Below are 26,205 nucleotides of genomic sequence, written 5' to 3'. Positions count from 1 at the left end.
ATTTGAAGAGCAGTTAAACGCCAGAACACACTGTGCAAGTTCAAAATGAGTGCAGGCAGATCAGGCTCTGGGTACAGGACTTGAACATGTCACACTCTACAAGCTTAATAGCATTAAGTCAGTATAATAAGACTTCATGACTTGTTGCAGAAAAATTAAGTAAAAAAGAATTTAAAAAGATATCTCAGTCAACCAAGGATTAGAGTGCAGCTAATCGGACAACAAAAAGAGGACCAAGGATGAAAAAAATTCAAAAACATTGCAGTCGTTGGAAAAAAAAAACAGGACCAAAATCTGATGTGCAACAATTCTACTTCATAAAAATCTGAAATATTTATATAATATTTGGCTCTTCTTAGGTCATCTGTGGTTTTGAGACTCCTGACCTTGCAGTCAGTGTAACTGTCACACCAAATGACCACAGACCAATAAGTCCACCTCAGGACAAGAGATGTATTGATAAAAGACTGAATCAAAGCAACAGGATATAGCATTAGCATTAAGTTTCTTTGCTCCTCAGCTCTGGAACCAACTCTCTGAAAAACTGAGATGAGTGAAACTTTTTGTTAACTTCAAATTTAGATTTAATATTAATGTTTGTTAAGTGCCAACAGGTGCCAGCAACCCCATAAAACTGGTCCTGGCCCGTGTTATGGCCCCTGTACTAAAAGCTTACAGTGCAAAATAATAAAAATGTTTTCATTAAAAAAAAATTCTATTGATTTAGGAAGGTAGATTTGATTTTCCAACGGAACAGGATGATTTATATTAAAAATAACAAGTAAAATTCTTTTAACTTATTTCAAGTGCATAATGACTGATGAGCAAAAATACTTATTACTTTTGCAGCTCATCATAAGTACCTGTTCAAATGAAGTGCTAATATGCTTATTTAAGTACGTTTTAAGACATTTAGAAGTTGCAGACAGCTTGAAGCTTCAGTTGTAATACAACAGGATCACAGTTTTTATCCGTTAGATCAGCAACCTTGGCTATGTGGCTCACTCAGTGGTGTCAAAAGTACACACATTTGTTACTGAAGTAGAAGTATAGATACTGCAGTTTAAAAACACTCTGGTAAAGGTTGAAGTATCAACTTGACCTCTTTACTCAAGTGAAAGTGAAAAAGTATGTGCTCCAAAAACTAATTAAAGAATAAAAGTATAAAAAAATTCGAAAAATTCTTTGAAATAGGGCCAAAGATAAGGGAGGTCCGATGGTCTCCATCTCCCGATACGCTCTCACCTGTTTCCGAACTTTCAGACATTTCAACACTTTTTCTGAATCCGTCATTGTAGCATGGCATAGATAATTCACGTTTACAGTTTTAAGAACACCTGCTTGCTTCTGATGATTTCCTTTAGCTAACCAATGAGTGTTTGCGTTCTATGACTCATCTAATTACACTAGTTTTCACTAGATGTGGATGGCGCCAATGATCTGCATTGGATGGCGCACATGACGTGAAATAAATATTTATAAACATTAAACCGAAGCCAAGAGTAACGAGTAACGTTTGTTTTAAAAATGTAAGGAATAGAAAGTACAGATAGTTGTGAAAATGTAATGAGAAGAAGTCAGAAGTAGGAAGAAAAATAAGTAATGGAGTAAAGTATAGATACCTAAAAAGTTTACTTAAGTCTAGTAATGACGTATTTGTACTTCATTCATGGGCGGTTCTAGACCGGGGCTAACAGGGGCCAGTGCCCCTGTAGATCATGTCCTGGCCCCTGTTATGACCCCTGTACTGAAGACATAATACTCAAAGAAATTTTAATTATGATATGCGCTGGAACAGACATGTTACTGATAGTTCGTTTGGATCTATTTCATTTTCTTCTTTACAAATTCTGTTTTAGTAATTATTTAAACACAATAAGGTGATAGCTTCAATGGAAGTGAGATAGGATCCCAGTTTTCATCTGCTAAATGTTTTTTTTAAACAATTTGCTCTAATTTTTTACAGCTGAAATGATCAGTTTTTCTTGAATTCCAATTCAGATTTTAATTTTGACTTAAATTACATCAAAAATATGTAGAATTTCTAAATTATCACTGTATATTGACCTAATAAGACATAGAATTTTAAATAAACCTAACTAAATAGAATTTTCACTTCATGCAGCTATTTGAATGTATTTGGATCATTTGCCCTGTTTTTTATTTCATGCTTTCTGGGCCCCCATGATAACACACGCTGGCCCCCTCCTGGCCCCCTGGCACATTTGGTCCAGAACCGCCACTGACTTTGTTGCTTGACACCTCTGGGCTCACTAAATTATGCCTTATTTGTTTGTTTGTTTGTTTGTTATTGTGTGTGTGTGGGTTGCAAAACACACTGGCCCCAGCCTGGCCCCTCTTGCTAATTTCATCTAGAACTGCCACTGCCTTAGAATTAAAATCCCTCTTTAAAACAGAAATCAGTACAGCTTCCAAAGAACTGAAATCCACTTGATTAAAAGAAAAAAAACAGAGAGAAAAATATATCCAACAGAATCCTGTTTTCCAGCATTCTGACGGATGAGGAGGTGACCCACATTGTAAACTCTCATTGAAGGAAAACAGTGTCAATCAGGGCGGCCTGGCTCTGCATCAGCCCCACGCAAAAACAACTGCCACAAGACAAAAGAGACAAACCGGAAGTTAAAGCAGTGACTCTCATTTATGGAGTAAAATGTGACATATTTGCACATAAATATGTGATAATAATGTTAATTATTATAAACCTATTTGATGATAAGTGAAACAATAACTTAAAAAGTGTAAGGGATTACATGTATTCAAATAGAAATCATAAGTTTACTCGAGAATAAATTGCTTTATTTTGAAGGTCGATACCGGAAGTAATGGTCATTGCTATGGCGACTTGACAGCGTCCTCTCTCCATCGTCATCATCCGGACACACGGCGGCGACAGGCTCTCCGGCAGGGACGAGTCTCCCTCCTCTGTTCTCCTTCTGTGTTTTAAAAAAAAAAAAAAAAAAAAACAGACGGAGGAGAAAAAAACATCAAGGAATTCCTCCAGTAAACCTCTGCTGCAGACTCCGATGGATTGATCTGATTTTCTGCGGTAAAGTCGCTTTTGTTTTAATCTTACTTTTGCACCAACCGGTGCAGCCGCCTCGTCCTCTATGGGCTGAGTCCATCTCGTTTGAGAAGAGGGGAGATAAATAACACCTTTTAAAGCGCTGCGGTCATATGATCAGACTGTGTGCAGAATTGCTTTATTTACCACTTTAAGCGGCATTAGTGAGGATAAATGAGGGGAAGCTGGTGATGTTTTGCGGATGAAGGGGGCTCTTGTGTTGCATCTGCAGCAGAGACGGATGGGTTGCAGAGCAGAGCTGACTGCTGAGGCCGCGAGCACAACAGTCACCACGACCCACAGACAGCTTCTATTGATCAGTCTTTGAATTCATTGAGTTAATTGCATTGCAGTGCTGTTCAATTTCCAATTAAAGCTGATTTAATCGGTTTATCTGTTGTGTCTGGAGGTGCACCCATCCATCTTGGAGGCAAACACATATGGGATGATGTGTTTGCTGCCCTTTTTGAAATAACTTAGGATGCAGCAAGTGTTTTGATTGACAAATCTCCTTTGATCACCCTAAAATAGGGATGGTACATGCTGTCTGTGGATTTTTGCACAATTGTCTATCTAGATTGAAGATGGGTGGTGAATTACTGGTAACTAACAATTCAAATGTTTATAAATGAGTAAATAGAGGACTGCCATGTTTTCACACAGATTACCACTAGTTTTGAAGAGTGATCATGAAATTGTGGTACAAGTGGGAAGCTACAACTAATAAATGTAAGGGTCAACTAACTTCTGCAATAAGAGCCTCCAAGAAGGAATGACTGATCTTTGCTTTGATCCGAATCATATCAAAGTGCAAGAGACCAAATTTCACAAACTTTACAGCATTATGCTGGTTTTTAACAGCATTAACGGTCTTTCTTTCTTAAATAATATGACAAGATGGATTTGCATATTTTTTTGTATATAATTGTCATATTTGTTAATTGCCTCTCCCCATGGTTTGGGGTTTTGTGCTTGTATTTCTTTCCAATTTGTATGTTGATTCTTGGTTCAATATATTGATCAATTAACGGTTGGATTTCCCAGTTTATATCTCTATGAGAATGAATTATAACAAAAAAAAAAGAAGAAATAAATCACTTAATCTTTGTACCTCCAGACTCATGATGGAACTAATTGTATTGAAAGATTTCTTTAGATGATAAAGCTGAAATCTTGTTATTTGCCTATAATTTTTGATCTTGGATTTAAAAATGAACTTAGATCCAACATAATGATGCTTCCAAATAAAAAAAAAAACTGGGGAATTTTCTTATTTATATTGATAGTGGCCAAGCTAACTGATATTTTAAAGTTTTTTTTAGCAACATATGTCTCTGTTCTTTGTAGATTCTAATGCTATAAGAAGTTCTTTATTGTTTGATTAAATACAAAACACTAAAATATTTACAAAAGGAACAGCCCTATTGTGAAGAAAGAAAGATGTATTTGTTATATACCAATACTCCATACTTACCTATTGCTGCACACTGTTGGTCAGCTGGCTCAAAGAAGGCTCATATGCTTTCGTTGTTGCCAAGAACAGCAGAACAATGGCTGTTTGGAAATATTTCTGATCGTGAACTCATTCAATAGTTCCATTCAGGAAACTGAAAGAGACCTGCTTCATTGCTTTTTGTTTAGATAACACTGCACTCTAAATACACCAGTGAGCGTTATCACAGATCCTTCCTCCCAGCAGCTGTAAGACTATATAACCACCACTGTTCCCAACACCTCAATAAGTTGTTACAATCATGCTAATTTTGCACAGTTTCTATCATTTTGCACATCTCTCATGTTGTTGCTATTTTCAATCCATCACTGTAACTATGTCCATTGCTGCATATTGGTTATTTATTCTTCAGGCGCACAGTTTTTATATTGTTAAAACACTTTACAGTGCAGTATTTTATTATTTATCTTTTAACTCTTCACTTTTATGTTATTCTTATACATTTTTCTAAGGTCCACATTTGTGTGCTGTAAACACCAGAAGGAAGACATTTATGGTGGGATTTTGGCTCTTGCCTGACATGTGTTTTTGCTGTTGTTGTTGCTCCCAAATCGTCTGAAGTTAAAAGCAACTCTTAATGAACAGATCGAAAGAATTTAGACATACGTTTAAATTAACTTTTAAAAAGAGTTTTCCGCTGATTCTATATCTGGATCCACTGCATCAACTCCTAACTCTGTGTCCCCTCTTTTGCTTTGTGTTGTGTTTAGTGAATGCATTTTCAACATTTCCTGTCCACTGGAACAAGACTAGAAAATACCAATTTACTGTTCCTAAATTTTGGCAAATATGCTCGTATCTCCGGGTGTCTTTGATAAATAATTTTCCGAGGCGATGCCGTAAATTGTCCAAAATCCAGCTGATTGAACGGACGTTTACACTGGTCTCAGTTACTTAACAGCATGACTCAAAACACTCAACTGTGAACGTTGTGACTCTTAAACGCAGCCAGGCTTAAACAACCTACTGTATGAAGCTCAGCTGTGGGTTTTACTCTGTTCATTCAGGACGGGAAGAAAGCTTTGAAAGCTTTAACACTGCGTTTCATTGTGCTCATAATCTTGTGGCCAAGTGAAATGTGGCCATTGTCCTGCTGTTGATACACTGAATGAACTTGGTTGTCTGACACAAGCAAATGTTGTAACTATCCAGAGAATGGCAGCCATAAGGAGAAGACTGTTTGCGTCGCTGCAAGTCCAGCGCACAGAGCAGCGCTTGTCACATTTCGTTCGAATGGCACACAGCTTCAAGTGATACTCTTCTTGCACTTGTCTTTGTTGGTAGAACAAAACGTTGAATTTTGGTCTTGGATAAGGTCAATGCGTGTGCGTTATCAGTGGGAGGAGGGTGGTAAGTTCAACCTTGACTCTTAAATATCAATAGTCTGAAAGAGGCAACAAACAGGCCTGTCTTTTAAAGGTGCTGTTTGAATTGCAAAGTGATCATATGCATGAAGAGTCATTAGTTAAGTGTTTTTAAATGATAAAGACATTCCAGGACAGAGGAAGGAGCAGCTGAGAAGAGTTTCTCTGTCTGTTGGTTGAGTTTCAAAGGCTCAAAGCCAGCATTTTAATTTTAATTTTTGGATCTCTGTATGAATGCTGTATGAAGGTAGATGTTGGTCTTTATTATTAAATAAAAAAAATGTTCAATAATAGGAAAAAAAGTATTTGAATGCTTTGAATTTGTATTTATGTGTTACAATTTACAAAAAAACTAAATACAGTGAATATTTACTTTAAAAAAAATAAGGCCTTTCCCTCTTTCTGTTGGATTGATTAACAATACCGTTCATACCTTTAGACAGTATAAAGAATTGCTTGAAATACTATCGTAAAATAATAATTATTTTGGAAACCATACTTTTTCTAAAAAAGAAAAGATTAGATTACTTTAATAATTAATAATAAGCTTTTTTTCTATAAAGTCAGGTGAAATTTTTAAAAAATGTAAAAAACAAAGATGAAAAAAAAAAAAAGCTTTATCAAAAAAAAGTACCGGTATATATATTTAACTAGCAAGGAGCATGCCAAAACAATGCTGGATGTCTTGGAAGAAGAGGATGGATGAATTTTAATGGGATCATCTGGGGCTTGCAGCTGCAGGCTGGAGAGATCCAGACTAAAAGTGGCAGTTCTGTCAAAGCACATCCATTCCCCAAGCTTGATAAGGACCTTCACAATGCTACCTATAGGGCAGAGTAGAACAAATAGGTTAAACGAAGAAGATACAGGATAGAGTTGGTAGAGAGGATCCAGGAAACAGGATAGAGATGCTGGAGGAAGGAATTAGGAATGAAAGTTGAAGGAAGCAGGAATGAGGGTTTAAGGGGTGAAAAAGGAAGGGGGGTGGAACTGCTTTTATTCCTAAATAGTAGAGCTCTAAAACATATCGCTTCCATTTTATAATTGCAATATGTCAGAGGTTAATTCCTTAAATTAACCTTAGCAGTTTCTGAATGTATTCCCCAATCAGTGTGTTTTGCTTAATATATAAGATTAGTATTAGCATGCATCTGTGGTTTAGTTTCAGGTAATCTACCCTACCCTAACACCCTGTCTGTCTTTTCAGTGTGCCACAATCATTTTCTGAAAACAATACTTTTTTTTTCTTCATTGCTTCTTCAGGTTTTTAACTTCGGCCAGTTTATTTGTGGGTTATACTTGAAGTCTCAGACGACCCTTTTCAAAGTCAAACTCTTCTAGCTCAGCATCGTCTTTCTACTCTAACCTTAACCCTTCTCCTTAGCATGCTGTGGGCCTCCTAGAGGCAAGCTGTTCACTTGGGTCTAAAAATGGCAAAAGAATTGTTCTCTCTGAGACGGATGTGAAGTCCTAAGGCTGGGAGGCCTTCATGTGCTTTATTTGAGGGCTAAATGTCGTCACAGGTTCAGTCCCTCGAAAAAGAGCTTAACAACTTTAACCTTTATTGCATTCTGTCACATTATGTGAGACCAACAAAAATATAGCAAAATGATCAAGTAAAAACAACATGTTTTTTTTTTTTTTTATGAATAGTAGCTAATTCAAACACAAGCAATTAATCTAAACCATTTCTTTTGGCTGATAATATCTGCTCCGGTCTCAGTTATTTGGTAGCCTCTAATGCTTGGCACACACTGTTCAACTTTATTGGACCAGACTTAAACACATCACACTAAGCAGTCTAAATATGATGATAACTCCTGTCACAATAAAATATGTTCTCCCACTCACTTTTACCGGAGCGCGGCTGCATCACACAGATCTGACATCTTTATCATTATGTCAATAAATAGATACGATTCTACTGATGCTATTAACACCTTCAACAACTTTCTGAAAAAAACTATGAGTTACTACAACATTTGATTTCACTTTAGGGTTAATAAAACCTTTTTGAATTGATTTGGTTGAATGTTGATTCGCTTATTAAAGGAGTCTTATGTTGGAAAGAGGGAAAGGAATATGTGGGGAATTGAGACAACTATAGAAGTAGGCAGAAGGGCTGTCATACTTTGCAATTTACTATGTTATCTCCTAGTATTTAGCTTATTAATTTTGGCCTATCACTGCAGTTCAAACGCCTCAACGCAGCATGATGATGCTACTACTATGTTTCTCCATGGGTTTGCTGGTAATACAATCATGTGCAGTGTTGGTTTTCACCAGCCAGAAGGTTTTAGACCTGAAAGTTCATTTTCAGTCTCATCTGGCCACATTTGCCCATGTTTGTTGTGTCCCTCAATATGTCTTGAGGAAAATTGCATATAGGAATATTCGGATTCTTCTTGCCAGTTTTCTGCAATATACAGATGTGCAGATTGCAAGACTAATAGTTGACCCAGAAGATGACTTTCCTCTTTAATGCTCTGTTTTTTAGGTCAGTGTAGTTGATGGGTAATAGTTATAAGAGTTAATTTTCTTGCTTCTTACCCTAACATTTTGATATGATAAATGGTGGGGACCTATCCATATCCAGAGCAATATTCTAGTCTCTTAGATGTGAATCTATTGATTAATTTGTTTGACATTTTTATGATGTTCCAGTAGTTTATTTTGATCTTTTTAGCTGCCTGTGTTGATTCTGCTGGATTCATCTTCTTCTGCCTTGAAACCTTCCCCTCTTTCCCTGCCCGAACATGGCAGAATACATATAGAGAAAAGGGGTGTGTAAATGGAGACGTCCAGGACCTCTTTTTTTTTTTTTCCCAACTTGAAAGACGTGAGGCTTTCATGATCTCACACAGGCACAATGGTAACTGGAGATCTTCCCTCATTTACTCCACTCCCTCCAGGAGTGGATGCAGTGCTATTTCAATCTCTGCAGTCACACCAGAAAACAAACTCCAACCATTTTCCTCCTGTCAGTACGCTTAATATTTCATACTTATGCAGAGCAGCTGCAAAACATTCATCTGAAACAAACGGTGCTGCTTTTGTTGGGCTGTTGAACATCATTGTTTTATAAGCTACACACAGAATATATACCGGATTTAAAATATGTATTTATTATGTGCTTGCAGTGTCTAATACATGTCTTGGAGGTGGTTATGTGTGTGAGGGATTCTGTAAACGCCAGAATATTGAAGATGTGAATATAAATGTCAAAGAAGATTATCTGATATTTGGAGGATTAGAGCAAAATCTTCACTTTTCCTTCTTGCATTCCTGCCATGGTCTCAGCTCTGGTTCAGGATCATGCTGTAATGCGTGCTTTTGGGTAGTTTATGAGGCTTTATGGGCAGTCGTGAATCCTGCTGATCTCTTTCTGTCTGTTGCTGCTTCTTAGTCTCTTGGTTTGAAAAGCAGAGTGGAGCAAACATTAACCTGCTTAGAGGAAGTGAAAAAAAAAGAATCTCATGATGCTTCCAGTCCTACTATTCCTGTTCTTTTTCTGCAGGTAGAGTTAGCAACGATTTATACTAGTCGCCTGATTTGCCCCGAGTTATAGTTTGCTTTTACTGCTGCCTGTTGACAGACAGAGAGGCGGCAGATTTAGAAAGCAACAGAGCAGAGTAAAGTAAATGTTCTAGAGATATTACTCTTCACTTCAGTGTATCATCTCACAAGTTAAGAGGGGGAAAAAAAACATTTCAACCCAGATCCAACAATCCTGCTGCAACCTCCATCTTCACCTTAAATACAGCACATTTCAAAAGTATTCTCACCATCTGAACTATTACACTATTTGTCATATTAAAGTCACAACCTTTGATATATTATATTGGGATTTTATTTTAAGGAACCAACCTAATGTGGTTTCTGGTTTACTAGAAGATCTTTTTTGATTAAACAGATCAAAGTCTAAGAAATGTGCTCTGCATTTTTATTCAGCCATCGACCCGCCCCACTGACTAACATCTAAATGGGAGATTTTGATACATTCTCTTGGTTATTTCATGGTAAAAGCATGATAAGGATTTTTCTTTTTCTGCTGAATGCATGCCACCCATAAGGTAGGTAAACCCAGGTTTTAGAGGTCGTAGAGCCACAGTGAAAACCTGCTAATGCAGGAAATATATCTTTGAGAAAGGGTTTTGAAAAGGAAGCCTTTCCCCCACTGTACAGTTATGCATTATTTTGTGTTGGTTTATCAAAAACAAATACCTGCAAAATGTAGAACTTTTATATACTTCTGGGAGGGTGAAGGATTTTGCAAGATTTTTACTCCTTTTATTTAGTCGATTGTATTTCGGGTGCATTGCCAATGAAATATAATGATGCACAGAAATCATAAAGATTTTCACAGCAAATAAGCTTCAGCCATTGCAAAGTAGTTGCAATATGTTTATGACAAATATAAGAGAAGAAATTATAACTGGTGTTATTGCTAGAGATGCACTGGATCTGATATGGGAGATCCTATCCATTGCACTTCGTTCTTTATGCTGCTTATTTATTGATAAAAAAATATAAACTACATTAATATCTGAGTAAATTTGATTTTAGAAATGTTTGTGTTGGCTAAGGCTTTCACTCCTTTTAAGCATAGAGTTTGATCTTGTTTTTACATCATTGTTCCTTTTACACCCAGCACTCATGAATCATGCCCCCATGAGCCAACAGCCTATGGTTTCCTTTGATGCAGAGAGCTGTGGCAGGTTTCTATCTCGCTAATACCACCTCTCCATATCCACTGACACTGCAAACATGTATGTTTCCAATTAGCTGCGTCTGAAGTCGGTGGGCTGCTCGTTCTGATGAAAGACAACCCTGCGGCCAGCCATGTTTCACCAGCTTTAAGCCCCTCTTCCAGGGACACCTTGAACGTAGATGTTGATTAGGGTAACTGGGTCTATAAAAATGGAAGGACTTCATCTAAGGAGATCGCCTCACTCATTAGAGAAGCTGGTTTAGTGAGGCCAAATCTTCCTTGCTTAGGGATAAAGAGCAGTGCCAGGAAGCGGTTGGCCGCTGTGTGTGTGTACGTTTTTTTTTCCTCACTGTTTTGGACCCATAGATGCATGCGTGTGTGGAGCTCCTTTTAAAGTAAAGAGAAATGAGCTGCTTGTCGTCTTGTAAACGTGGTGGTGTGGGCGTAAATCCTTTGCATATGTGAGATCATGTGACTCGTTGGAGAAGTAAACCGTTAATAAAACGTTAAGTGTTGCAAGTTTAGGTGGATACTTTGAAGCATGGACGTACAGTACGGTCACATCCTGTTCTCCTGTTAAATTAGAGTTAGTGTCGTGTTTAATTTCAGCCTCACTGTAAGATCCTTCTGAAGCTTTTTCTCAAGAGGAAAAATCTGAAATAATGGAAAATTTAATCATAATTTCCCCAAGAGCATTGGAGCTGTTATTTTCACCTACATCCTCATTCTGCTTCTCTCTCTCTCTCTCCAACCATCCATCCATCTCTCTCTCTCTCTCTCTGTCGCTCACAGACGATAGAGGATGGGCTGTGTCCAATGTAAGGATAAAGAAGCAGCGAAACTCACAGATGACCGCGAGACCAGCCTCACACACAGCTCTGGGTACCGCTATGGCTCCGACCCCACGCCGCAACACTACCCCAGCTTTGGCGTCACCACCATTCCCAACTACAACAACTTCCACACCGCCGCCACTCAGGGGGTGACTGTGTTCGGAGGCGTGCACACGTCCTCGCAATCTGGAACGCTTCGGTCGCGTGGAGGGACAGGTGAGGCTTATGTCCCATCAAATCTAACCCAGGGACTTCAGCAACACTGGGGCTAGAACTTTTCCTTTAGTTGCAATTGGATATAGAAAAATATTTGCACTTCTTTAACACTTGCAGTTTCTCCTCTGGCAGTCACAGACTGTAATCTGGTTACCTGGAATATTCAGTATAACAACGACGAGAAGTAGTACACTCCTAACACTGGAGTTGCATGAAGAGAGTTTTTGTTGAAGAGCTTTAAGAAGTCCCATTTAATGTTTGCCACAAGCATTGTTGCAGACACAGCAAACAAAAAGGTGCTCTGATCTAGAATTACAGTTATCAAATGTTTTAGTTATCTCTAATTATTTTCCAATTATTCGATAAACTCCATTCAATGCAAAATATATATTAATCCCAAAAGGAAAATTCAGTTTAAATGAATCTAAAAAGAAACACTTTTATGAAGTAAACATTCCCAAGTAAAAAAAAACAGTTTTGAATTAAGTAAATAAAGATGCATTGGTTGTTAGAAATAAATTGTAAATGGCAAAAACATGTAAAAAAATATATAAATACATAAACATGTAATGACATATATATAATCCAGATTTTAAATCCTACTTGGAAAATGTTCTTATTAAGAGTTTTTTTTCCAAATTACTGCCTAATGTAGTTTATTCTTTCAGCAAGCAAAACATTTTAGAGTCTCTATATCAATATTTTAGATAATCGAATCAAAATGATTACCGAATGAGTTGACGATTATTTTAATTTATTAATTCTTAATCATTTCAGCCTTATTCTGGTCAGAATAAGACCAGAAAAGCACAGTGGAGGAACAACTAGCACATCTTGTCCCGTTCCCACTTTGAAAAGTTTTTGTGGCAGCATCACAATGTGGGAATCATTTTCTTCAAAACAAAAGTAGCAAAAGGCTTCAAACACGGGTGGAAGTTAACCTCCAAGCAAACACGCAGCCAGAGCTACAATGGAAAGATTTAGGTCAAAGCATTATTAACTTTTAAAATGCCCCAGATCTAAATCCAGCTGAGAATCAGTGGAGAGAGTCAACAATTGATTTTCAGTGAAACCTTTAAATCTAGCTGCACTAGTTTGATGTCGTTCTTTAATAAAGAATGTTTTTAACATGGCTCTATTCTCAGGTCCTTCATCTACCTGTAAAAAACTAAATGATCAGCAAGTGTATTTCTATAAAAAAAATAAGAAGATTGATTGAAGAAGATTGATCCATAATTAAACTTGTTTGTTTGTGATGATATCATGAAACCGAGCTACAAACTTTCAACATAAGGCAGTGTCAGAACAGTACAATTTAAATTGAAAAACATTAATAGTGATGTAGCTGTAAACACATCAGATTTTTTTTTATTATTAAAGCTCATCCTAGTTTGGATTATTAGATTTGTATGCTGTGGTATTGCCACGCTGCTTTAAAGGAAGCTCTCCGTGAAAGACATGCGACCCCAGCCCACTGGTTAATGGAAAACAGAGTGACCTAATTTATAGCTGGTGCTCTGTGAGGCACATCTGAGGAGCAGAAGGACCAGAAGAGTCTAAACCCCTCTTGGGTTTGGGGAAATGCTTCTGCTTAAGAGCTTAAAGATACATAGGATGCATACATGTACAGTGTTTCATATTAACCCTTCTGAACCTCCCTTTTTCCCAAATTATCCTAACAAATATGTTGAGTCAGCATGTTAGCCTCCATGAATAAGACATTTCTAGGGTTTTTAACAGAACTTTTCTGTCAGGAAACCAAATAGTTTCATGTTGATACAACAAATAAGAATCCAGCTGCTACAGAAACCAAGAGGAGATAGAGGGCAGGCTTTCCAGTTTTAATAGGATTTAGATTCCTTTCTAATATAAGGCAGTTTTTTGGCATTTAGTTCCTGGGACTTCCTGTGCAAATTTCATCTTATGACAAAAAGAAAAAATATTAGATTCCTTTACTTACAATGCTGCCATAACAGCGTGCTGGCAGAACAAGTTGGTTACTGTGATAGAGTCTGTTTACTATGATTCAACACCAAGACATTGAAGTAGCATTCCATAAACCAGGGCAGGGAGCTGAAAAATAGCCTCATGCTTTTGGAGAGACGATGCACGCTAGAATATTCAAAGAACATGTTGCCTGTTTGCAGTTTAGTTGGTATAAATTTTTTTTTTAGGCCAGATGTAAAAAAAAAAAAACATGAACATTTTAATTTGAGACCCCACCCCCCACCCAGCAAAAATCCATGAAATGTTCCATTTTTGTATATGCTTAACAGACTCCAACATGTCGGCCTCTACTGACTCCAATCAGCATATGCTTGTTTTCCTGCAAAGGGGGTTTTGTTTTGGCTCTGCATGATTTTTGAGCCACTTCCTTTATCCATCCCTCTATGTTTCTTTACGTATTAATGTCTCTTGTGCACTTTCTCAATATGTGTCTATCCCTATTAATAGTTTTATGTGTCTTTCTTTTTATATTTCTTTTGTACATCTTGCCTTTCATACTTCTTTTCACATTTTGTCCTTCCTTCCTTGAGCAGCTTTCCTTCCTTGTTCCCTACCTCTCGCCTTTCCCTGTGTCCTTCCTTCCTTTACTTTTAGTTTTTGCAGCCTCCTAATTATATTCTTGCCTAGTTCAAAAATATATCCCCCTTAAATTCAGAGGATAGTGTTTAGTATTTTAAGATGGACATAAAAACTGAAGGAAATGTAGTTAGGAAAGTAGAGAATGTTTCCTTCCTTCCTTCCTTCCTTCCTTCCTTCCTTCCTTCCTTCCTTCCTTCCTTCCTATAATAAAGACATTCACTGTAAAATCAATAGAAGTTGTTCTCATAGGTCACCTGGGGTAGAAATAAAGTTCCCTATAAATAATTTGTTATCTCCATCAACAATGTCTTAGTAAAGTTTTCCTCTTTTCAAACCTAGATGTAATGTTTACAACTTCTTCGATCCAGTGTAAAGCTTGTGTTTACTTCCTGGTTCCCCAACGAATCATGTGAGAGTTCCCCGGGTTGCCAAACCATAGTTTAGCAATCCTTATTTTTAATGTCGGGAATATAGCGGCAGGCTGCTAACATGGAAGCAAGCAAGAGAGGTGAACCAGGAATATTCTGAGCAGTACCTAAAAAGTCTCCCAATCCTTCCAAAGTGTTGGCAGAACAAATAAGAAGCAGAGTCCTTCCTTCGGCTTGTTAATACGGGAGGTTTTAGATGCAAGCAGATATATTCAGATACAAATTTTCCTGACAGATATTAGAACAGTTTCTGATATATTAGTTTTTGTAAACATTTTTATTATTGTCTGAATTCATATCTTAATGCTGCATTTTTATTGTGTTTTATGTTTTCAACTATGTCCAGCAGTTCGTTTTCAGCTGTTAGCTGTTTTAAAGCACTCTACAAATAAAGTTAATGATAATGATGATTCTAAAAAGTTCTCGGCTTTTTTTTTTTTTATTCTCCAAGAACCTTAAATGGGATACTCTTGTTTTCCCACAGGAGTTACTCTGTTTGTGGCTCTGTATGACTATGAAGCCAGGACTGAGGATGACCTCAGCTTCAGAAAGGGGGAGAGGTTCCAGATCCTCAACAGCACGTAAGTATGAAAACATCTGTATGACAGCATGGGAAGGGCGGTGGTCATTTTCTCCTCCTCTGATTTACTTATTTTCTGAGCTTTTATTTTTCCCCAGAACCTAAATGTTACATCAGGGATAAAATGCCACTTGGGCACAAAGAGCAGTTGGTGTCTGTATTTCAGGCTTAGATCATTTGTCAGTGCTGAAGAAAGGAAAAGTGTTCTCCTGACAGACGGAGCAGACTATCCTCATGAATACCATCAGTTAGATTAATCCACACACTGATAAGTTTGAAGAAAAACATTTGAAAGTACACACTGACACTAGCTGTTTAAAGGCACATTTAAACCGGTTCGTCGTTATCTTAGACTAACATCACCAAATAATTCTTACTCACTGATCTCAGTTTGTTTTAATAACTTTAACTGATAACTTTGACCAAACAAATAAAAGCACTATTTATTTAAATTGATTTTTTTTTCTTGTTCAGTGTGATACATCCCTATAATTTATGTCATTTTATGTGCAAATAAAAAGTTTTTTTTATCCATTTTCTATGAGTTTGTAAGGTCTAAGGATTTTTTCTACTAATTTTCTTTAGCTGATTAAAGACCTTTAATTTTTTTCTTCACTGAATCTTAAAGAAACTAAAGTCATCACATGATTTTGCAATATAATAACGCTTTTCAAAGTCAAGTATTTGTAAAGCTTGACAAGTCCTTTTTCCTAGTCTCTAATATTTCCAACAAAGATTTCCAACCTCTGGCCTATACAGTGAAGCACGGTGGTGGCAGCAGTTTGCTTTCTTCTGTAGGAACGGGAGTACATGTCAGAGATGATGTGTAAAAACAAAGGTTTAAAAACCTGCAAGAGTTGGAGAATTCTTCAGGCTGGTTCATGGGATACTTATTTATTAAAATGAACTAGCAAAGTCTAAAACTAAACCCAATAAATGGGCTATTTTCTGCCAAGATGGAAGCTCACAGTCCCATCTGACTCAACTGGAGCTATTTTGTAAAGAAAATAGGTCAAAGATTTCAGTCTCTTGATGTGCAGAGCTGCTAGAGAAATGTCCCAGAAGAATGCAGCTGGATGCAACCAGTGGGACGGAATACAAGTGCCTGCTAATTTTTCAGATTGGATTTATTTAAATATCAGTCGCTGTTTCTCTCCTTAGATTTCAGCTGTTCAGTCTTTGTTTATTCGAACATGCCTGCTTCATTTCCCCTATTCAATGGTTCTTTTCAGGGAGGGAGACTGGTGGGAGGCTCGTTCCCTTACTACAGGTGGAACTGGATACATTCCCAGTAATTATGTGGCTCCTGTGGACTCGATCCAGGCAGAGGAGTGAGTTCACCTTTTCCCATCAAATCAGATCCTGTCATTCAAAGCTGTATTCAGCCTGTCCTAAACACCCTTCTTCCAACTTCTATCTCTGTCTTTTGTTTAAAGTGACACGCTGTTACACCCACTTCAGAACAAATATTAGACCTGTTGTTTTTTGTTTCCCCTCCAGCTGGTATTTTGGTAAATTAGGCCGAAAGGATGCTGAGAGGCAGCTGCTGTCCGGTGGCAATGCCAGAGGCACTTTCCTCATCCGTGAGAGCGAAACAACCAAAGGTATCACCAAGCAGTGACATGCTGACATATTGAATGGTTTTACTCTTTGGGAATGGTGCGTGCCAAAAAACAGGAACATGTGAAAACAAAGGCCACATGCTGGGGATCTGTGGAGTTTGGAAAAGTCTGCAGTTTTACTTCAATAGGTTTCAGGTCCAAATATGTATAGGGAAAGTAAAATAGCAATATAGTAAATATTCTGGCTTTCCAAATGTTTTCCCTTATTTCATTGTCTAAATGTTTTGACCCTCCTTCCTTTCTTAATTCCTCTTAAACAGCATCCCTAGGCTGTGTCCTCTCTACTCCCTCCTGTTTGATGCATGTTTTTCTTTCCTTTCTTTAAAGTAGCCTTCCTCTCTTAATGACTTTGGTTCACCGCTTCTCTTCTTTCATCTGCATTTATCCCTTCCTTCCTTCCTTCCTTCCTTCCTTAGTCTCTCCGTCCGTCCCTCCCTCCTTAGTCCCTACTTCCTTCCTTCCTTCCTTCCTTAGTCCCTCCCTCCCTCCATAGTCCCTACTTCCTTCCTTCCTTCCTTCCTTAGTCCTTCCCTCCCCGCATCCTCCTACCTTGCTTCCTTCCTTCCTTCCTTTTTCTGCTTTTGTCATTCTGTCCTCCATTCCTTTTCACATTCTTCCCTTACCTGCTTCTTAGGATCCTTAATTCTTTTTTTTTTTATGCCAGCTCTTCCATCTTTGTGCCGAACATTCCTTTATGTCCTCATTGCCTTTATCTTTTTTTGTCCATCTGTTTAAAAGTTTCCCCTCCTTTTTGGTTCTCTTGTCTCACCTTTCTTCCTCCTTACATTTGAGCAGCTTTCCTTCCTTGTGCCCTACCTCTCTTCTTTCCTTGTGTCCTTCCTTCCTTTACTTTTAATGTTTGCAGCCTCCTAATCATATTCTTGCCCAGTTCAAAAATATATCCCCCTTAAATTCAGAGGATAGTTTTTGTATTTTAAGATGGACATAAAACCTGAAGGAAATGTAGTTAGGAAAGTAGAGAATGTTTGCCTAAAGCAATTTAAATGAATAGTCAGACGTATAAAATCAGTTTTCTGCTCCCTGTTTTCTTACTATTTGTTGAGGTGTGCCTTGTCTCTGTTCCAGGGGCGTACTCGCTCTCCATCCAGGACTGGGATGACATCAAGGGAGATCACGTCAAGCATTATAAGATTCGAAAATTGGACAATGGTGGCTACTACATCACCACCCGGGCTCAGTTTGAGACCCTCCAACAGCTAGTTCAGCACTACTCTGGTGAGCCGGCTTTATTTAAGGGTGCGGTAACCAATATGAAAGTTGTTGTTTTTTTTTGTTTTTTTTTAAACACATTTCATGGATGCTTCCAGCCAGGGCTGCGGGGCTGTGCTGTCGACTGATCGTGCCCTGCCACAAAGGCATGCCTCGTCTGACCGACCTGTCCGTCAAAACCAAAGACGTGTGGGAGATCCCGCGGGAATCTCTGCAGCTCATTAAACGCCTCGGCAACGGCCAGTTTGGAGAGGTCTGGATGGGTGTGTATCTTCTGGCACATGTAATTATTCAGACAGCTGTGGGCAAAGTTGCACAACAGCTGTATGTGATTGGACCTCATATGAGAGCTGTTTTTAATTTGCTGGTTAAAGCTGCACCCATCTTGCCTGGACCAAGATCCCTGAGAGGATTTTGCCCTAATCTTCATGAAACACAGCATTTTCAGTTTTCTTTTAGAAGTTTGTTCTAGAGTTAGCATTGAGAAGTCATTCATTTTTCTTTCTAAACTTTAACGTTAAATCATAAAATAAAATCCTAAGCTTGGAACTTATCATGGAGATTTGTTCTGTGTTCAGAAAATAAAAAGGGTGTGGTATAAATGCAAACTTAACATGTTATTTTTCTAAAAATAATCTGTTGAATGGACTTCTTCGGAAGAGAGGCAAAAAACACAAAACAAAAACAAGTCTGTGGAACATGGTGGTGTCAGTATCGTGCTATGGCATGGTTTTATTTAGCAGCATTAGAGAAGCTGGTCTGATGAAAGTTTTGATTTGCCTTTTCCTTCAACTTTTCCTCCAATTTGATCAGATCCTTCCCCCCCAGCCCGTTTAACTGCTTCCTTCAGCCTGTCGCCTGCTTTTTGAGTAACTGCTGTGGATAAGCGCTCTACATGTGCTGTTTACTGATTGGCCTTAAGTGTGATCAGCTATATGTCGGCTGAATTGGGTGAAATTAAATCTAATATATTAAGGTTGTAGAGAGAATGACACTCCAAAGAGTTTTACTACAGTGGGGGAAAAACATAGATAATATATCAACGACTGCAATGTCCTCAGCAAGTCTGTGAAAACTCTTTATCTGAGGGAATGGGAACAGGAAGAAAAGATCTGTCCATACAGGAGGATTATTTTACTGAACACGATTGCTTTATTTAACTTTGTTCACTTGATAACTAACGTGGTCCTAAATATGATATCACTTTTAAATCTAAGGTTATTTTTATCTAGTTAAGATCCTCCTGCCTTAACTAGGATTGCTACACGTATAATGGGGTCCTATTAGGTTTCTTTTTTCACTAACGGTAATCATAAACCATTGCTGAAGTAAGAGACAAAAACGTAGAGTTTCTGAAATACAAAAAGGCAGAAGGTGTTTTATTGAATAATGACCTCAAATCAGCTGATCAGACACAAAATAAGCTGCTCTTCTACCATAAAACATCTTCTTTAAATATTCTATTAAATAAAAAGAAAGCATCCTGTGAATCCTTCTGCAGGAGGCTTCATGCATGAACTCCAGCAGTCAGGGAGTCAATGGAACATGTGAGCGTATATCTGAAAAGACGCTCCACTGCTGCACTAGTTCAACTTCCAGCAGGAACCTGATTCAAAGAATGTACGTTTAGACATTTTTCAACTTGTTTTCATGCAAAGTCTGCATCGGAATCAGTTTCCACATTGAGCTGACGCATTTTACAAATATCTATCAAAACTGAATCGAAATCAGATGGACTTCTTGTTATTGTTGTAGATATTTCAACCTTTGACTTCTAATGTTTTGGTGGTGTGTTAGTCGGATATTTAAGATCTAAGTATAGTTGACAATCAGACCACTGGGATACTCCATTTCACTACCCTGACCTGGATGATTGAAAATCTACTCTAGCATTTCACAATAGCAATAAAAAAAGGATTTCCTTTTTTCATTAGCTAAAAAAAATAACTTTTTTTTTTTTTTGCATAGTTATTCTAAAGACACAGTTTCAAGAGTTATTACTTTTTTTTAATGTCTGAGTGTTGTTATTTTTTTGCTCCAAATACAAAGGAAATGTGTAAACATTTGTATTTTTTACCTTATTATGACCCAGTTATTTTTAGTTGGTGTATACAATCATTGAAATCTTCCCTTTTTTTAAAATAACATAGGCTTAGCAGCTCATGAATAATTGAATTTTGTTGTTTTATGAAGACAAAATGTAAAAATGTTAAAGGGGGTAGAATAATGCAAGCCTCTTTGCATTACTTTCATCCTTGTGTTTTGCTGATTCTGCAGCAATCACCTTTTAGAAGTTATTTTCCTTCGATCTTCTGGTTTAAAATGAAATTGTCCAGACATCTTTAGAGAATTGTGTCCTACTGCAGCTTTAATGCTTTTATTCATCAATTTTTTTCATAAGGCACATGGAACGGCACCACAAAGGTGGCTGTGAAGACTCTGAAACCTGGCACCATGTCGCCTGAATCCTTCCTGGAAGAAGCTCAGATCATGAAGAAGCTCCGCCATGATAAACTGGTGCAGCTCTACGCCGTAGTGTCTGAAGAACCCATCTACATTGTTACAGAGTACATGAGCAAAGGTAAAACCGACTCTATTGTTTCATGTTATTCTTCTAATAAACAAATGAGACACCCAGGGAATAACTGAGATACCTCTGTAACAGATCAAATTTTAAATGATGAACTAATTTTTTTTTTTGTCCATTAGGAAGTTTGCTTGATTTCCTGAAAGATGGAGAAGGACGAGGCCTCAAACTGCCCAATCTAGTTGACATGGCAGCCCAGGTGAGCTGCTAATGTTCCCTAATGATTTCTCCAGGCCTTTTTTATTTCCTATGGTGAAAAAATTCCATCAAACCCTTATCTTATAGTCGTTTTATTTTAACATAAGGTTGTCAAACATAAAATCTTAAGCTAAAACCACAGCTAAGGTGTTAGCATAGTTTTGCTCCGTTATTATTATTTGTATTTTATTAATTTACACTTCATATATATTTTATTTCATATCAAGTTTTATGTTTGAACTTTTTATCTCTAAAAGGCTAGCTAGGGACAGTGTTTTTTTTTTTTTTTATTAGCTTTAGCTAAAAACTTGTATTCATGACGTCTTTCTGGTATTTGACATCAGAATTGGCTGGTTCTGCTGGAGGTTTCTTCCTGTTAAAAGGGATTTTTTTTTCTCTCCACTGTCGCTACAAGCATGCTTAGTGTGAGGGATTGTGTTCGAGTCAATGAGTCGATGCAATCAATTGGTTTTCCTTAGATAGAAAACTTTGAATCAATTTGACTGTATGATCTGATTGTTGCCTTAAGATGGAAAGTGTTGTGAATTGACGCTATATATATATAAATAAGTTGAATTAAATTCTGACTGCATTTTCCCCTATTAAAATAAAAATATTTATTTTTTTCTCAGGTTGCTTTAATCACTATCAGATAGAAAACAGTTATTTAGCCCTATACTTCCCAGCTTAGCAGTTTCTATAAGTCAGCACCTCTACTCTTGTGGGTATTATGCGTTTCTATCTAATTAATGTGCGAAACTTAGAAAGAAAGTCATTGCTTAACAAACTTTTAATGACACAAATAAAATAAAACCTCCCTTTTCCAGGTGGCAGCAGGAATGGCGTACATTGAGAGGATGAACTACATCCATAGAGACCTGCGTTCTGCCAACATCCTCGTAGGAGATGGCCTCGTGTGCAAGATTGCAGATTTTGGACTTGCCAGGCTCATTGAGGACAATGAATACACAGCAAGACAAGGTAGGTCAACCTTGTGCATGTAAAAGTACTTTTTAAATGCAAACTTTGTAAAAGAAAAACATTGTCTTTGGAAATAAGGGTTTGTGGCGCTGTGCACAGGATTGGTAAATCTCTCTCTTATTGGCAATTTTTATTTCTGGTGAATCCAAACCATAACAACAGTTTCAAAGTCTGTATTTTTAACTGTATTTACTTTATATGTGTCAAAAGCACAAATCTTCATCACAAACACCAATCTTTTCTGCAAAACATATTGTGTAAGGCATTTTACTCACATTAAAAATCTTGTTTACAAGTTTATTTATTAATTTAGTTTATTTGTTTAGGAGCAACTTGGAGTTAATACAGACTTCTGTCATTTGCAGGTAAAATAGAGGCTGATAACAAAAGCTCAATTGAATCCCTTTGAAAATAGATACCAGACATTTACAGTGTAGAAAAGGACATAACTTGATGAGGTTGCAAGTTTAAAGTCTGATCTTTGCACACATTTCATGTCTTCTTGTAGTTTTCCTTCAGCAGTTGTCTTTCGCCACACGATGTTTAAAAATCCTTGTAGTTAAAGGAAAAGGTTGGTGGTTTAGTAGATGGAAAATGAGATCTGTAAACATCTAGAATTGGTTGTAATGGAGTCTTTGAAAAAACAGAAGGATGTGGTTGGAACATGGTTGAAAAGCAACTGAATATATACAAAGGAAGGGGGCATAACTGAAGCCAGAAGACTACGTCCAAATGCTGGAGTTTCTAGTTCAGCTGTTTTTCATCCAAAAGTTGGACATAAACTACTCAGAGTGAACTGCCAAGCTCCATTAGCCACTGTGTCAACATGGCCAGCTGCTCACTGGACAACGGCTTCAAAACGTTTGATTGTTTAACCGAGACGGAGGAGGATAACAGAATTGTTCCATGATTTTCTCAGTGGATTGATATGATTTGAAACCACAGATGAAGCCTGACCTACTTAATCCTGAAATATTTGTTTAGGATCTACAAAAGTGATGTAATGAACATGTTGCAGCAGCTGGAGAGACGAGTATTCCGCATAAATCTTACATCTTTGCCGTTTCAGGGGCCAAGTTTCCGATTAAGTGGACGGCTCCAGAGGCTGCCCTGTACGGGAAATTCACCATCAAGTCAGACGTTTGGTCGTTTGGCATCCTTCTCACTGAGCTGGTGACCAAGGGTAGGGTGCCCTATCCAGGTAAGAGTGAATCAGAAAAAATATGGTGGAGCTTTGTGTGTCTTTTACGTACAATTAAAGCTGCCTGTAGGTTCAGTTTAGGTTAGGGTCTTAGCTAAACACCACAGCTAGTGGGGAACATGGTGGTAGTAGCATCATGCTGTGGGGATGCCTGGACAAGAATCCTGATTTGGGTTAATCACAGGATGGATTAAGCTAAATACAGGAGGATAGCGTGTTTCAGACCAAGCATCAAGCAAGGTTTTTCAGATTTCTGTTTTTTATATTTAAACCATGAATCCTTCTCCTACCGCATCACTACTTTGCACCATTTCATGCTGTTCTGTAACATAGAACCCCACTAAGTTACACATATTCTAATCTGCTTTAGTCTTCCAAAATAAAGATAAAAACATTAAATGAAAAAATCATATTTAACGTCATATATTATTTCACTTTATTGAAACACATAAATATTAAACTTAAATCAAGCAGTATATCACAAACTCATAGATTTATGGATCTGCTTGTTGCTATTTAAGCTTTGGATGAGGTCAGTGAGAGTGGATTGCACCGTTTTCTTTTCCCCAGGCATGAACAACCGCGAGGTGCTGGAGCAGGTGGAGCGAGGTTACCGCATGCCGTGCCCACAGGACTGCCCCATCTCCCTGCACGAGCTCATGGTGCAGTGCTGGAAGAAGGACCCAGAGGAGAGGCCCACCTTTGAGTATCTGCAAGCCTTTTTGGAGGACTACTTCACAGCCACTGAGCCTCAGTACCAGCCGGGGGATAATCTCTGAAGCGCCTCCGCCCTCATTTCATGTCATTTCTCAAACTTTCCACCAGAGGGAGCCATGTACCTAATTTTTCGGTCATCATAGAAAAGCTTTTTCTTTTTAAATGACTTCTTCCACTTTTTAATGGAAACGGCAGATGAACAGACCATCAGCTCCAAGGAAGCTGATGGGGGCCAGAAGTAAATAACTTTCATAAATGAGCAACATGACTTGTGTACTTTGTATGTATTGTAAATAGAAAATGCTCGTTTACCTAACTTTTTCTGTTGTTTAATTTTATATTACTTTTGATAATTTGGGAGCCTGTGGATTTTTTTCTTTTCTTTTTTTTTAAAATCCAAGGTCAAAAAACGCTTTCAGATTGCGTTTCTTGGAGCAGTGTATGGCACTCGGTTACATCAACCTTCAGTAGAACAATAACTGCTTAGTGCGTAGTACTAAGCAGTATCAAACATTTTCTTGCAACAATTTTTTTATGATGCTAATTTAACAAGAAGTCTCTTCTCAAGGAAACTCAGATGTACTATTAAACCAGTTTTTGCCTTTTCATCTTTAGTAATCTTATAACGCAAAGGAATGCCTTCACGCTTTATAAACACTAACCTGCATCATGGACTTGTCCTATAAAGCCCCACCTGTTGGGCTCTAGCACTGATACCTAGTGCATCCATAGCATTTCGGCTTAAGGCAAAAAGTCTTAGCTCAGCTTATTGTATTCTTTAGTTTAGCTTTTTGTAGTTGAAAAGCTGCAACATTATTTAGGGGATTGTTTATTATACCGATGATGTATGTTGCGCTGACGTATGGCGGCAGGCTGCATAAGATCTCTCCTTTTTTTTTTTTTTTTTTTTAGCTTTGACATGCTGAGAATGAAGGATGTGTACTAGTATTTGTCTCTGCATTACGTGTATTTTGAAATAACATGTTTTTATGTTCTACCAGTGTTATATGTTACATGTAAATTTTTTTTATAACGGAAGTGTCAAACCTGCCTCCAGGACAAAGCGCCATCCCTGTGTGTATTTATGTTGCTTTCCATGGGTGGTAAAAGTGAACAATAATTTTTCACTTTTTGTTTTTTTCCTAATTTATTAGGCATACAAATGTTTTTTTGGTTTTGCTATCGCTATTATTTATTGTCTGTCTGTTATTTGTGCACAGCTGGTTTTGAAATAAACAATCTTTTAATGATCAGATTTCTGTTTCTAAAGTTGTTCTGACGACTAGCAGTCACACAATGCAAACCCCCCCTTTTTAGAGAGAAATTTGAACTGGAATTGTATCGGATGAATGGAGGCGAAAGGGACCCAGAATAAAATGAGGATGATGGTGGAGATGGCGTAGGGTAGCTCCATTATAAATAGAAAGAAACAAGGTTGAAGAGGCTTTAAAGCAGAGCCGTGGTTCATGATTAGCCCCAGTGGAGGTATGGCACCTAGGCTGTTAGTTTTGTATCAGCAGGTGAATGAATGAGGCATGAGGCTGAAGACTTTTAGTTTGACTTTTTGCCTTCAATTCAAAATTTCAGAAATAGTGTTGCATTCAAACCTTATATAGTAGCCCAACAATTGTTTTGGCTTAGAAAACATGTATTTCTGGTTAAATTTGGACGTTTTCTAAGCCAAAAAGTTGTTGGGCTACTATATAAAGCTTCAAACTCAACATTTTGAATGGGAAAAAGCTTCCTGGATATGAAGTGAAACGTCTTCACACTTGGAAACCAAGTCCAGTGGATTGTTTTTAAGTTTTTTGGAATTTTTAGAATAATATTATTAACAATGGATGTGAAAATCCAATTGATCAAAGTAATAGAATTCTCTTTTGACCAGATTAAAAACTAAATATCAAGCAAATTGGCTTAGATTTATGATTTTTTTTTTCTTAAAAGACATTATTTTCTGAAATTTCTTATAAATTAGTGTTTAGATTGTTTCAAACAATCTCAAGTGTAAGCATGTTCCAGTTTAGCTGCGCAAAAGTTCTCACAGGAAACAGAGTATCTGATACTGTTGCTGCTGACGGAGGAGAGATTCCTCCTAAACCAGTGAGCTCATCCTCTCCTTTTCTCCTCTGCTTTAATCACACAGCATGCTCTGTGTATGTCTGGAGGTTCCAATCTTTCAGCAAAGACTTTGACCTTTTCAGTTCCTTGATATTTTATGGAGTTTTCTTTTCTATAGATTCTATTTATGTTGATTTTGCCGGCTAGAAGTTGCGCCTTTAATCTAAACAGAGGGATCTGTGACTCTTTAAACTATTACATGTCATTTAATCTATTTATGTGCATTGTTGTA

The 26,205-nt window shown here is 37.5% G+C and overlaps 1 protein-coding gene across 1 annotated transcript; it reads left to right on the top strand.

Annotated features, from left to right (window-relative positions):
• The first annotated feature begins 2,917 nt into the window (after window positions 1–2,917).
• LOC107096191 (tyrosine-protein kinase fyna) lies at window positions 2,918–25,113 on the top strand. The gene is made up of 12 exons (XM_015392742.1): window positions 2,918–3,070; window positions 11,466–11,722; window positions 15,221–15,317; window positions 16,549–16,647; window positions 16,817–16,920; window positions 18,025–18,174; window positions 18,267–18,431; window positions 20,570–20,749; window positions 20,878–20,954; window positions 21,781–21,934; window positions 23,004–23,135; window positions 23,706–25,113. Exons 2-12 carry the CDS (start codon window positions 11,476–11,478, stop codon window positions 23,912–23,914), a joined length of 1,614 nt encoding a protein of 537 aa, XP_015248228.1. The 5' UTR covers window positions 2,918–3,070; window positions 11,466–11,475; the 3' UTR covers window positions 23,915–25,113.
• The last annotated feature ends 1,092 nt before the right edge of the window (window positions 25,114–26,205 follow it).

Source organism: Cyprinodon variegatus, unplaced genomic scaffold (assembly GCF_000732505.1).
Source record: "Cyprinodon variegatus isolate N-32 unplaced genomic scaffold, C_variegatus-1.0 Scaffold604, whole genome shotgun sequence".
Taxonomy (NCBI): Eukaryota; Metazoa; Chordata; class Actinopteri; order Cyprinodontiformes; family Cyprinodontidae; genus Cyprinodon; species Cyprinodon variegatus.
Note: the sequence above shows the minus strand (reverse complement) of the source record. Positions and strands in the feature narration are given on the sequence as shown.